General features: G+C 44.8%; 1 protein-coding gene and 1 long non-coding RNA gene across 4 annotated transcripts in view; one reads left to right on the top strand and one right to left on the bottom strand.

Moving 5' to 3' along the window:
- KATNAL1 (katanin catalytic subunit A1 like 1) overlaps positions 1–9,738 on the bottom strand; it is a 37,705-nt gene extending 27,967 nt beyond the window's left edge. Inside the window, exons 1-2 of the mRNA XM_036404277.2 lie at positions 9,640–9,738; positions 696–871 (exon numbers count right to left, since the gene is read on the bottom strand). Of these exons, the coding sequence (XP_036260170.1) occupies positions 696–857 (162 nt within the window). The 5' untranslated portion in view covers positions 858–871; positions 9,640–9,738. The remainder of the gene's footprint in view (positions 1–695; positions 872–9,639) is intronic.
- Positions 9,541–14,899, top strand: part of LOC118700000 (uncharacterized) — a 76,422-nt gene continuing 71,063 nt past the window's right edge. For all 3 annotated transcript variants that reach the window (XR_004982169.2, XR_004982168.2, XR_004982167.2), the window contains exon 1: positions 9,541–9,654. This is a non-coding gene — a long non-coding RNA (uncharacterized LOC118700000). The remainder of the gene's footprint in view (positions 9,655–14,899) is intronic.

The raw sequence follows: 14,899 nt of genomic DNA, 5'->3' as shown, positions 1-14,899 counted from the left end.
ATGAATTCTTTATTCTTGGAAACATCTTTATATGGTTTTCCTCCTTTTTATGTTTATAGAACACAGTTTGTACCATGAAAAATGGGCTAAAAAATGTGATGAAGACTTAAATACTGAAAGTAATAAAAATAGATGGGGTTCTTATGTTTTACCTGCAGATTACTTCCACGGTTTCAACAGTACTCTGTCTAGCAGAGAGATAGATGTGTGCAAGATTCAGGCTAAGGGTATGACTCGCAGTTTTAGAAACCTGATCCAAATTTGTACACTATAGTCACTTAGTGTACATTTAGGGTACATTTAGTGTCATTATAGTCAGACAACAATTCTAGTGATGCTAACCCACCCACTCACATTTTAGTTTACTGGATATTAGATGGCCAAAAGATACAAGGGGAAAAGAAAGTCCTCAATTTTCTCAAAAGTATGCAGTCACAGAGAGTATGCAGAGCGAAACAGACCAGGAATTAGACAGACATCCTAAGTGACAACAGAAGAATTGATTCAGTTAGAACAATAGAATTCCTTTTGAACACACCATGAAAAATATTTTCCCATTAATATCAACAAAATATTGTAAAACTGTTGCCAACATCACTGAAATGTAAGTCCTCTGCATCTTATAGGGTTTGGGAGGTATAGTGTGGTTTTCAAATATCAAGTAATAGAATATGGTCAATGTTATTTCACCCTACCTGTTGCCATTTGCCCTTAATTGCTGGATCTCTGATCGACTGGCAATGTCTCTGGATTTGCTGGATGACACCCTGATAATACACCATAGAAGAGTCATAATTCCCAAGGAGTGCATATTCTCTTCCTTTTTTGGCATTATCACAAATCTCTGCTAAATTCATCTTCACTCAGAAATCTAAAAGAGAACATAATTACCAGAAAAAAATGAATTTTACATGCTGTAGAATAATTCAGACAGTGATGCTTTAGTTTTATAATTTTTCTCATAGCTGAATAGTGTCTTTCCAACACTGCTCCCATCCAGTCCTGCTCTTCTACAACCATTTATGTCTGGAGTATCTCCTTACTAGCCTAAGGTTTCAGATCATGAATCGTGATTCTTTTATAGTGATTAAAACCACAACTTCTTTGCTGCCTTTGGCCTCAATCCTGTTAAATTAATGCAACAAAATTAAATGCCCTTCCCACACTGAAACTAACAAACTCAACTTTAATTTGTAGATCACCACAATGTATTAGCAGCCATCAGCTGTGAATCCCAAATCACACGAGGCATTAAATTGCTTTTTATTCTGTTATATTACATACATGCCTAAATGTGCCAACCAGCATCAGGGATGTCTGCACTTCACACTTTCAAGAGCCCTCACCCTAATGAGATTATGATATGGTTGAATGACTGCTCTACTATAGATGAAGTTGAGAGCCTCATTCTGTTTAAATATTCTTTCAAAGTACTCCAACATCCACCTGCTGACTTGAATTTTTTCATTAAATTTAACATGTCACTTCAGGATTTATGGCAGTTAGCAAACCAAATTTAACATTCCTTAGAACAGTGATTCCCAAAGTACAAACTTCCCCTAGTTCTCAAATTGCATGACTTTAAGGCAAACCCATAGCCCAGCTTTTCCCAGTAACCTGTCAAGAAAGCAATAACCCAGACATTCAGAATTCAGCTAGGTTTGTATTTAAGGTTCAGGATTGAAGCAGTGCCTGCCCTTTTATCTGAATCTCATGTGACCCAAAGTTTAGGTCCCCACCACAGAAAAAGAGCATCAGTTCCTTTCCCTTGTGCTCTCAGTATGTGTGGGGTCCCTGACATTCACTGAGATATAAACCTCTGGAAATGAAAAATAAAAAATTGCAATTCATAGCTATGCAATGCAGAGTTGCACTGAACAAGAGGGAGGAGGTCAGCTCTGGAGTGGGGTCCACTAGTTATATCAAGGGTTTGGCAAGACCAAGGAGGTGAAGAAGAAACTGGAAGGAGGGATACAAACACAGTTCAGGCTACACAGCTGGAAACAGCCCATGCTATATGAGTGCACACAAAAGGAACAGGTGGTAGCAGACAGAAGCCAGAACAGGCAGAAGCAACCTTTTACATCCTAGTGGGTTATAAAAATGTTAGTAGGTTTTATAAACAGACAAGACAAGAGCAAGATGGCATTAAGGAGGATGTGTCTAATGCTTTTGTATTCCCTTGTGCTTAGCAAAATTCAAACCCCTGACAAGTTAAACAGACATCCACAGGAAATTCATTCTGCCCAGAGTAAACACCCGCTGCCCATCCCAAGGGTGCCACACTGATGGTCCTAACTGCTGCCTAGAGCTGCACACCAGGTCTGCTCCACCACCTCATCACTCCTGCTCCCTGCAACAAAGCCATGGAAACTGCCACCCTCACTTAAACCCACAGGTCACACAGCTTGCATGTGGCTGATGACTTTGAGAGCAAGAACATGCTGCTACCCTGCAGCTGACACTCCACCAAGCACAGCAGGACTTACTGGGGCTTTACTTGTCCTCATGCTGTGCTGCACATTTCAGCTTGCACAGCATTCCTGCTGGCTGTTGTAAACTACTGGGCAGGAGAAAATCTAAGGTGGAAAGGGTGACAACCCTTATTTTGTTTCCTGACATAGGCAGGATACATCATTACCAAGATCTGGATTAGCAGCAACTAAGATAATTTAATTTTTAAATACAGAAAACTGTCACTAATAGGAAAAAAAAAAGTGATGTCACCACATTGGACAGGAAATGCATAAAATGATAGGAACTGAAGATAGTTTATGACCCATTCAGATCTCATGAGTCAGCTTATAAATGAACAGAACATCATGTGGGGCAGAAGCCATTGACCTGTCTTCAAACACATCCAGGTTAGGATCTGCTTCACAACCAGCCTGTCACCATTAAGAAAAACATTCCTCAAATCTCTGGAGGTTTTCTGCATATGTAGTGAAAGACAGCAAGTAAATAAAACACTTTTAAGGAACTGCTGAATTTAATTCCTAGAAATCCATTAAACAGAAAACACTTGCTTTGCAACCTCTCCTTGCTCCTTATTACAGCTAGTTCCCACCCTCTGGGCATATTTAACTCTCTTTTGCCTTTAGAGGACTGATATTCACAACCAACTCCCCTTAATTTCAGACGAGTCCCCTGCTCACCAGAGGAGACAACCTCCTCATCTCTGTCTGTGGTGGGAGCTGGGTCAACCCACAGGCAGGAGGCAAGCCATAGGAGCTGTGCAAACATGTGCCCACTCCAGGACAAGGAAGATGAGAGGCAGGAAGCAGAAAAATGTACAGTTTTAAAATTGCAGGAGCAAACCAAACAAGACTCTCCCATTTCCTCCAGCTACCAAGAGTATGGAGGCCTCTAGCCTCATGCTTGTGATGCCAAAGCTTATGCATGAGCTTGATGCTTGGTGTGCCACACTCAAGAGCTTATAAAACACTGACAGCACTGAAACTTGGAGCATGGAAGGAGGCTGGTGGATGTACACCTATGTACCTCCTGAGAGGTCAATACCTCCAGAGCTAGGCTGACAAAAGCCCCTGGATCTTTCTTGTGGATTCAGGCACTTGAGTTTTTACTTATTACCTACCCTAGATACCAAAGGTGTCATATAGCTTGAAAAGGTGAATATAATGCCACCCATTTACCTGAGCTTTATTTGAAACAGCAGCTGTAGGCTTCAGCCCTAAACCAGTGCTTTCCTGGAATCCTAAGCAGTTCTCTGAGATTCTACTGCTATTTAAAACTAATGCTAAAAATGGTTTAAACAAACTACAAGCCTCCTATGCACACCAGTGAAGGTAATGTTACTTCAGAATATCCAAAGCAAATCAAAACAGTAAGTCCAAAATCAAGGGAAAAAAATGTTTTGAAGGAATTATTTCCTCTTTTGTTTTCTGGTCATCCCATTCTTCAATGTCAGGGATGGGGAGGGAGGGAGGGAGAAGTAACTACAACTAGGTGAGGACCTTTTCATGCTATGCACTCACTCTTTATTATCTATTCTACATAGTATCATAGAGTTCATACTACATCAGAGACATCCAAGGATGTCAGATCCAAGGAACCAGAAATACATTAATCATAAATAAATCATTTTGTTGTTTGTTATCTGGAGCTTTGTTTAGGTATTTAATTTTCCTACCATACCACAGCCACATCTTTTAAGTAAATATACAGCCAGGGACAACAGTTGTCAAGTACATTTAGAACAACTTACACACTACATGTGACACCAGCTTTTCATTCTACCATTGTGTGGTTCTCTCCTTCACTAGACCATAACAGCTCCACTGCAAGTCAAGATATCCTTGGAGATTCCTCAGTTCACGGATCATTGACAAGAAGAGACATTACAGACATTCATGTCAGCGTAGCTGCCACACATGGGGTCTTAAACCCACTTGTTAAAAACCCTGCAGCAGCCAGGCTAAAAGGTCACAGGGGATATTAATCTCTATTCTTCAGAGCATAAGCTGAGCTGATCCCTATCTAGGGTCAGAAAAGAATTTTTCTCCCAGAACTAAAGCAATGCACAATTGAGCGAGATCCAAAAGACAGTCTCTACTTTAACATCAAAGCATTATACACACAAACATATCCATGGGCAGATACAGTGACTGTGTGAATGACAGGTAAAGGGGGACAGCTTAGCACACTATTCCAAACTTGTGTGCAGCACCAGTGGGAATGGATTCAGGACTGGCCCCCTTCAAACCATCTCTCTCAGCAGTATCTCACCACAGTGTTACCAGAGGCAGAAAATGCTCTCCCCTGTAGAGGGGGTCTGCAGCAGGGCTTTTCCTCTTGCTTGATCCCAAACATTCACTCTGCAAGTGCCAAAATGGAAGGCATCTGCTATCTTTATGTGTCTCTTCTATGTATATGTTTTGACACAACCAGTGACACCACTGAATCCCATTTTCTCCACAAGCCCTTGACTCTTGCCCAAGATGGAGGACTCTCATTAAATGAGCTGTTAGACAGTTTTGTTTTATTCTCATTGTTTAAAGCCTTATTTAATACCTACTAATCAGACTTTTCTCCAAATCAGATGTCAATTCCCCACTGAGAGGTCTATACCATATGTGCATTTTCCTGGACATGTGTCTTTCTCAGATCAAAATTTTGTCCAGGCAAAACAAAAACATTCCACAGCTTCCTGAGATTGCTGGACATATGCTCCCACATCATGGCAGCCCTGCAGTACTGCTGACTGGACAGCTGAACATCTGGAAAGGTCTGGACATAAGCTGATGAAGATTGGTTACTAACCCTGTTTCTCATTTTCTGTAAATCAGCCGTGCGTGATGTTGGGCATCCCGAAATGCAATGTAAGAGTTACAACTAATGTCACAAGACAGAGAGTCACACTGTTAGGCACCATCTTCTGAACACAGTGCTTATGACTGAGGTATGACTGCACATTCTCCACTTGTACAAGGCAGAGCCAGGATAACTCTCTGCCACTGCACAATCCCAGAACAGGTCAATTGCCACAGAGAACAAAGCAAGGAAGAGAAGTCCATTATTAAGAGGGTTTGATTTTTGTATTTATACACTTTTCATGTGCAACCAGTTCCATTATCAGAGTCTAAGTCATAAACTGAAGTTGTTTTTTTTTCAAATTCGTCTTACTGCCTGCAAGTTTTTTGTTACAGTTAATTGAAAACTGCCCCTCTTAAGTTACAGCCATATCGGTTTTGTAAGCCAACTTTGATCAGTTTCAAATAGGTCTCTCTCCCTCAATTATGTCTTCATTTAAAATAGCACAATGATCTGATTTTCAGTCTTCTCTTCAAACTTAAAAATGGTTAAAACAGAGACATGTAACAATATGACAATGCTTTACCTGAGAAAGCATAAACAGCAACACTAACTGAGATTAGTGTTGTCAGAGGAACAAAAAAAGTGTTTTTCCCCGCATGACATGTGATTCCTACTAGAAGCCTACAGAATTCTATTTCTAACAGAAATACAGACTGTATTTTTTTACGTGCTTGATACATTTTGTTTGATTTTTAAGAATAAGATATTAAAAATGCAATAATTAAAATAAATTAAATAAGTCTTTCCTGCTTTATTATAAAGATTATCTCTCGTTTTGGTGTTGGATGCAGAACAACTGATCTTCATTGCCAATAACTGTCTGTCCCTGTTCAGAAGCAATTGCTGATGCTGCAGACATTACGTTTGCATGACAAAACCAACATTTTAACTGATTATTGTCAGATAAAAAACAAACAAACAAACGGCTTGCCAAGTTCCACAGCAAAATCCATCTTTCCCTGTTAACATGGCTTTGTTTGAACATGTAGCTGTAGTCCCATGGACTTGTGTGAAAACTAACAATCATGACTTCACAGGATCACAACTCCTGGTAAAAACATATCTATAAGTAAAGACATGGCTCAGTTCCAGCAGATTTGAATTTAAACTACATGTAAATGAATCAAAGATGAGAAATGTGTTATGCCAGTGCTGTTTTTTCTTTTTGCTTTGTGCATTAGCAGTGACAAGGCTGACTACAACAGCAGCAGCAGCAATCAGATAAAAACACACACACACACACACACACACACACACACACATATATATATACCATGGTCCAGGAAACCCAGCACCAAGGGATCTTTTAATTCAGTCAACTGCTTTCTGCTAACTGGTTTTTGGCCTCTTGCATTGAAAGTGTTTTGCAATAGCAGACATGGAGTTAATGGGGAAATGTGTATGGAAGTGGGAAGGAGAAGAAGCATGCATGCAGGCCTCAAACTATTTTTGTGCGCATTCTTAACTTGAAACAGAGAATTACTTTGAGTGCAAGTGAAAAAGATAATCTTCAAATAAAGTAAAGACATTCACCACAAGTTAAAAGTAAACTCCTAAGAAAACACTAAATAGGTGGCCAGTCTTTTAATTAAAGATTAATTTAGAGATTTAAATTAGAGATTTCATTAGTTTGGTGAACCAAACAGAAAGCATCCTGGAGAATGAAATAGCCATTTGCAGAGCCTTTGAAGTACAGTTCTCTGAAGAAGCAGAAAGGAGAATCAGAGACGGCTGTGCCATTGGTAAAACTGAGTGTGAACCATATCCTTCTCCAAGCACCTCATACACCAGTTTCAGACACATCCATATGGGCCCATCACCATCCTTGGGGTAATGAGGTGTTCATTAGCAAGGCTGGGTAGCGAAAAGAGCTAAAACAAATGCTGTGGGGCACTCTGGGGAGTGTAACTCCATACACACACGGGTCAGGCAGTGACAGGCTCACCAGCTTCTGCTCCATCTTAGCCCTCCTGGACCCTGACTGGCTGCTCACCTCTCTCTCCTCTCCAGCACAGCCTCCAGGGCTTCTGGCATTAGTAACAAATCAAACCTAGGCCCATGATCAGTCAACCCCTCCTCTGACAGGATGCAGGGCCCAGAGACCTGAAGGATTCTGTAGGGCCTGTCTGGAACTCAACGAAGTGGAACCCAACCTGAGTCAATAATCCTTCTGGTCCTTTGTGGAGCCACTTGCTTCTCTGCATATCACGTGTGTAAGCACTTCTGGTAAAGCAAACATGCCACCAAAGGCTCCCAAGATGGGTCTGCACAGAGCCAGCTCGGGTTCAGAGCGTTTCTTAGGTCGGGCTCTGTGCCAAGAAAGGCAGTGGAACTGCTCCTGCACCTGGCCCTGGATACTCCCATGTTCCCCCCGTACCAGACCACAGCCAGCTCCACAAAGAGTGGAGTGCTGTGCTGCTGCTGCTCCATTCCAGTTCAGGCAAGCTGCATTCCAGATAAGCTTTCCATGAATAATTGGAGGTTTAATACACTCACACAGGTGTTTATAACCCTGACTTTTGAGCTGAATACTTTTCCACCTCTTGAACTCCACTCTGAATGTCAAAGAATTGGCTCTTTAGGACTAGGGATTTTTATTACTTAAAAAGAATAGCTTACATTTTTTTAAATATACAGTTATATGCATATTGCTGTTAGTGCTATAGACACCAAGTCTTCAGATTTCTCAGTTCATCCCCAGAAGAATCAGCTTTTTTTTTTTTTAATTAATTATAAAGAAAACCAGATAAAGGCCTATCATTTTTTTCTTGTATTCCATTTATTTCACAGTCTTTTGATTGGGATTAGGTCAGGGCAGGAACTATTTTTGCCCATTACCTGCTCAAAAGCCCAAATCTCCAAGAGCCAGGCACCCTGGAAGCACTCTGCAGCTGCAATGTTCCCTTCTGCAGTGTGGCAAGCACCAGGAGCTGAAAGAAGCTGAAGCCTGTCTAGGATACAGCTGACATAGGGGTGGGGGGAAAGGAAGAAAAAGGAAACTGCTCAACAATCTGCAGCTGCAATCAAGCATTCATTGGAAAGAAACCTATCTCTGTGAAATGTGAAACTGTAGTAGGAATAGACATTCAATATTATTATACAAGGGAGTACTAATGCACTGATGCTTTTAAGATACAGATTTTCAGGAAGAAAAAATGACACCCCCTTATATACCAATCATAAACACATGTATTTTAAGTATGATATATAGAAAAACTGTAATTTTATTCTCCCTCATGACTGTTAGAGAACACAAGATAAAGAATAACACAGAACTGTCAGGAGAGGAAATGGAGAGAGAAAAGGGACAAATGCTGACATCATGACAGAATTTTTGGGGAAAAAAATAGAAATGTAGCAGAATAATTTTTAAACAGTAACACTGTGTCCAGACCACCTACTGCAACAAGCTCATCAGAGCCCAAGCGTTGTAGGAGAGGTGAAACTGGAAATCATAAACACAAACTGGCTGGGGAAACTTTCCAGAGCTCCCTCTGACCATTGCCTCCTTGGTACCCATTCCCAGCCTCCGGGCTGCTCGGCCTTCTGCACAGCTCTCCATCCATCTGCTCCACCACTCCTCCTCCAGCACATCTCCATCCATCCATCCATCCATCCATCCATCCATCCATCCATCCATCCATCCATCCATCCATCCATCCATCCAATCCATCCATCCTCCCATGTGCACCTTCCCTTGTATTCTTTCTCTCCCCCACAGGCATCCAGACGCCCCCAACCCATCCTCACCTCACGGTAGGCACCCACCCGTGTTTCTCCCGCACCCACCCCCCCCCCCCCCATTCACTGCCCTACCCCGCGCCTCCCCTCTGCAGCCGCACCGCCCCTGCGCCCACCCTTCCCGCGGGCCCTGCCGCACCGCCCCTCCCTCCAGCCCCTCCCGCCCCGGCAGCGGCACAGGGGCTCCTCTCCCTCGCTGTGCCGGGGCAGAGCCGCCTCAGCGCCCTCGTTCAGAGGGAACCTCCCGTCCCCACAAGGGCTCCCCTCCGCTGCACCCATCTCTTTACCCCCCCCACCCCCCCCATCCGCTGAGAGCGCTGGGGGCTGTAGTTCCCTCCCGCCGCTTCTCCCGGCAGCCCCCAGCGCCCGGCGGGGGGGCGCGGACTACACTTCCCGGCACGCTCCGCGGGAGATGGGGGGCGCCCCCGCCCTCCTCCAGCCTCTACCGCTGCTTTCCCCCCCACCCCCGCCGCCTCTCTCGGCGTGGCGGGGTCCGAGCCGCCACCGCCCGCCGCGGGCAGCAGCGCCGTGAGGGGCTGCCCCGTTCCCGGGCCCTGCCGTTACCTGGGAGAGCCGGGGGTGCGTGTCCGCGGGCGGGAGCGTCGCGGGGAGGGGGCGCAGCGCTGCGGCTCTGTCAGAGCGGGGCCGGGGGGGGAGAGGCGCGGGGGGGCGGGCGGAGAAGGGGGTGCGCGCGCGCGGCGACGGGCGGTTGCCATGGCGGCGGCGGCGGGCGCGGGGAGGGGACGGCACCGCCGCTCCGGCCTCCGGAGCGCCTCCGCCTCGTCCTGCCGGCGGGGAAAAGGGATTTTCCTAAAGGAAAAGAAAACGCCGCGGCACCGCCGGCGATGGCTGCGGGCGCCGCCGCCCAGCCCGCGTTTAGCAGCCCTGGGCAGGGCTCCGCGCTGAGCATCCCAGGCGGAGAGCAGCCCGCTCGCTGCGGGAGCTGGAGCGGCGCGGGGCCCGGCCGGGCAGCAGGGAGGGAGTGCCGGAGCCCAGCGGCCGGGCTGGCTGCTGAGCCCGCCGTGCTCTGCGCTGTGCTGCGCCGGGGCTCGGGGCGGGGAGGCTGAAAACACAGAGTCACAGGGTGCGTCAGGCTGGAAGGGACCCCAGTGCGGCATCTGGTCCAGACTCCCTGCTCCGGCAGGGCCGTGGCACAGCACATGGCGCAGGATTGCGTCCAGAGCCTTCTTGAACAGCTCTAGTGAGGGAGGCTCCACAAACACTCTGGGCAATCTGTTCCATTGCACGGTCACTGCACAGTAAAGAAGTCCTTCCTCATGGTCAGCTGGAGCTTCCTGTGCATCAGTTTCTGCCCTTGCGTCGTGTCCTTGCAGCTGAAACCAGCGAGAAGAGCTCTGAATACACATCAGAGCTCATTCACGCTCTGAATGCAAACCTCGTGTACCTCCACCTCGTCTGTGGGAGTGTCTGGGAAATGCAGAGCATACGTTTGTCCTGTGTGGGCATGCAGAAGGGCACTGGACCATCTTTGTTCTAGCAGTGTAATACACTTTTATAGTACCATAAAGGAACAGATTTAGGGATTTGCCCTGTTCCTGGACCAAAGTGGTATTAGGCGATCAGAGGCAGTCTCACCGGGTGGCACCACCCAGTTTGTGTCATCTGAGGGTGAATGTTACCTAGCGTTTCTGAAACGTGCAGCTCACTGTTAATACAAGCAGCCTGGTGCCCTGAAAGGGGAGCCATGCAGTTATAAACCTTTCTAAGGATGTAATTTCACGGTTAATGCAAGACAGCTTGTGTCTGTATTGCCACCGAAAGGGGCAGTCCTGCATTCCTCTCTGATCAAGGATATGCCTTCCTGTTTGTTATTTACACTGCAGTAACACTGTTGATGCCATCTGGCAAGGCAAGCCTGGGATCTGATCTGGTGGAGAGCCAGTTTTGCTCCTCCAAAAAATTAACCGAGTTCAGCTGGAACTGAAAGTTCCCGAATTAGCTGAGTCTGTGGAGCTGCTGCAGGCACAAGGAAGGCAGAGGAGATGTGGAGGCAGGAGCAGCCCATTGAATCTGCAGCCCAGTGGAGCTGAGCTGTGTTTCTGTGTGCAGCTGCACCACTGCAGTGAGCCCTTACTGCTGAAACTGCCTTGTGACAGCTCTGAGAGTGTCCCAGTGATGATGATCTTGTGATCACACCTGATAGTAGTACACTATTTCTCCAGAAAATTTCTGTTGTTGTTGTTGTTTCTTTAAGGCAGCAGCATGAGGTTGTATCTCACAATAAGGTTCTCAGAAATGCTAACTGACACAAGTGAAAGAGCAGGGATTGAAACTAAAAGCTCAGTATGCCTCTTAAACAATACAGCATGCATGAATGTGTCACTCATCTATCTACAGATCTTGCTTCCCTCAAAATCATGTGGAGATTCTTATGTCTTTGTGAGGATTTTGGAACTGGGGCCAAAATCGTGATGAATTCATAACAGCTGCAACTCTGGCTTCCCCCTTTTCCAGATTTCTCCAAACTTGCCTGCCCATGACATCAATTCCTGCTGGTTTTTCACATACACAAAAGCATAGATGCTGTGCAGACCTTACAGAGTTCAGCCTTTCTAGAGGAGAGCAGATGATAAGCAGCCTCATCCCAGCACTTCCATAATATCCCTTTTCTCACAAGACCATGTACCTCTTACCACATTAGGCAACACGTGAAGTGCTTTGTCTGAGGATTGTGTCCCCCAGCTAGGAAATTGTGACCCAGAGAAGGTTGGTTATTTGGGTGTAATCTCCATTTGTCTGGTTGGGTTTTTTTTTTTTCCCATCCCTTCTTCTAGTAACCATTGAGTCAAGCAGGGCTGCTTCTTAGTTGCAGAGGGTCCCCATGCTACAGCTGACCTCCCTTCTGAAAAGCACTTTTTCAACACCAGAACAATACCAGTGTCAACTTATTTTGACCACTCTGAGAGAAAGTTTGTAAGCATGGGTCTCCACAGTTTGCCAAGATAGGCTGTGACTGTGTCAGCAGGAAGAACTGTGTCTTCAGGTTCCTGGCCACACACACTAGGTGTATAGGGTAATTCGTGTTGGAGGGGACCTCAGAAGGTCATCTAGTCCAGCCAGACAGTCAGAAGTTCATAAACCTCTTAGTAAGCCATAAGAATGATAACTTTAAGTGTGAAATTTCTTAGTCTTTCCCATTGCTGGGTCAAATTTGAGCAAATCTGGCTGGACTTCTACAAAAGATACTGCTTCACTGACCTCCTTACTGAAGGTTCCTGCCTTCACAGCAGGCCCTGAACTGAAAAACAGTAATGTTTTTAAGCCATTTTAATGCAAAAGATGATGTTAAAGTCATTTTATGAGCAGTTTAGGCTAATTTGCAGGACCTTGTGTTGAAGCAGCTGGGACTAGTGTGTGTGTGTCTCGTTCCACCAGCTCTGCTGTGAGGCAGTAATATCAGGCAAAGAGGAGGTAGGAAATTGCTGGGAGGGGAGTTGACACCTTAAGCCACTGAAGCTCGTTCTACTTTGAGCATATTCTCATGGCTTACAACTTCTTTATTTTTTGATAGAGGCTATAGACCTAGCAGTTCTGGATTAGAGGCTATAAACCTAGCAGCTCTGGATAAGACATGATGATGGTGGGTGTCAGTGAGTGTGGTTAGGCAGGATCCAGCTGTGTTGGTGGAGGAGAGCATTACTCACAGCCAGACCCCAGAGACTTATCATGGCCCTTTCCAGCAATCTGCAAATCTGCCAGCAGAGCTGATTGTGTGCCCGCTTGCTCTGATTTATTCTAGTCAGTTCAATCAGAAGCTGATAGAAATTAATGTAACTCTTTTGCCATGAACATTAGACTTGGTTCAGAAGTGTCTCTTCAGCTAGAGTAATTGCAGACACTGTCAGAGAGGTTTAAAGCTGTGCACTCTTAGGGTCTCTGACAGATTAACAAAACTGGTTTCTGAATTGATTTGGTTATCATTACATAAATTCCACTGACTAGAGGGCTAGCACAGGTTTTTAGCACAAAGTAGCAGAGAGTTTCATTTTTAACCTCCTCCCACCCACAAAGTTCTGCAAGGAGAAGGTTGAAATCATGTGAGAAGTCTATGAATTATGAACTGCCCTCTGCTTCTGTCTTCTCTTCCCGTTGCAATTATATTTAACTAGACTACAGGAATTATTGTGCCTTCATAATAAGCTTTAATGCTCAGATGCAAACATAACTCTATACCAAAGGTCTTACAGGCTATATGGAGAAATGCTGTAATAATGAAAAGGGAAAAACAATAGGGAAGCAGTAGGGAGAAGAAGGTGCAAGTTGCATATTCATGGACATTACCCTTCCAAGGGAAGTTACGCACAAGTCAGTAAAGGCATCAGTAGACTGTTAATTTTCACTCACACATAGTAATTGTTCTTCTGCATAGATATTTTTATGGAATTATATTTACCACTATGACACATCCACCAATTTTTCTCCTAGAAAAGAACTTCAGAGTCTGAACCCTGAGAAAGATTTAGTCAACATCCTTCCCACAAGGCACATCTCAAAGTGCTGTGAATTGTTAATAGAGAACAGTGTAAGAGAAAGCAGTTGATTTTCAAACAGGATTGATTGCAATTAAGCCAGAAGGTAAGAGGTGGAGTAGACAAGAATGTTTTAATTTATCTGGTTAATGTAGACATCTGTCATGTAGACTTTTGTCTCTGAGTTAAGACTTTGGGGATACAATTCCTGCTTCAACCCAGGTGGATTGTGCCTTGAATGTGCTTAATTTTTTTCCAGTGCTTATAACAGACTCATCTGATCAACGTAAATGTGTTTGCACTGTAGATGTCTAAAGGTAGGTGACAGGAGTAACAGGTTGTTAGGGCTCTAACAACCCCAATGTGTTGGGTTGTTAGAGCCCTAGAGAGGGAAAGCTGTCATGGCAGTTTTAAGTTGGTTGATTAAAATGATGAAGAACAGGCCAGTGTTACTTTAATGGAAATCACAGATGGAAGAGAAGACAGATCTTTGAGGTGAGTTGAAACAAGCCCACAGTACACTGGGAAAACAACCCACCTGTTCTGCTTTGAGTCTGTGGACAGAAATTAGAAAAATAAACAGGAACTAGGATATTGTGTTTCTTTTATGAGTATACTTAATATGTTGGAGTATTACTTTTTGGAGAGGAATAAGAAAGGAGTTTACAGGAGTCAAAACAAAGAGAGAGGAAACTTGCACAGAAACCTCAGAGAAAGTAGTCATGCCCAAGGAGCTGGATGTCAGCAACTGTTCAGTGAAAACCTGGACCAGGAAAGAAAGTTTATTCACACCATCTCGACTTTGTGGCAGACCACTAGACAGTATCAAGTGGCAAAGTTCCCTTAATCCGTCTGCTGGGGTTGAGAGCTGAGAGAAAATCTCTCGTGATGTGCTTTTGTTTGGTCCTACAACTCTTTCATGGTAAAATGTGAACTTTAAGCTGTTTTTTTAAGATGTGACATTCTGGAGTTTCACTGTCTGGAGCTTCACTGTCTAGAGTTTCACTGTCTGTCCCACTGCAATAAGTTTGAGCCTCACTGCTCAGTTTCTGCCACATTTGCAGAAGGATGGAGGTGTAACAAAGTTCCTTTTTGTTTTGTAGTAAGTAGCACAGTAGAAAAGATACCCTCAGCTGGTGCTTCTGCTGAGCACAAGGCAGGCAGAGTCACCTCTTCTAGATTTCATCAGGCAGCAAGCTGCCCAGTGTGCCCATGTAAAATGACTGGCAGCTCCCCACCTAACGATACCCACAGCACCTGCTTCTGTGCACAAGTTGCAATACCATGTAGGATCCATTGGCAAGTTTATTGAAGGGGTGAGGGCTTAGTGGAAA

Source organism: Molothrus ater, chromosome 2, assembly GCF_012460135.2.
Source record: "Molothrus ater isolate BHLD 08-10-18 breed brown headed cowbird chromosome 2, BPBGC_Mater_1.1, whole genome shotgun sequence".
Lineage (NCBI taxonomy): Eukaryota > Metazoa > Chordata > Aves > Passeriformes > Icteridae > Molothrus > Molothrus ater.
Note: the sequence above shows the minus strand (reverse complement) of the source record. Positions and strands in the feature narration are given on the sequence as shown.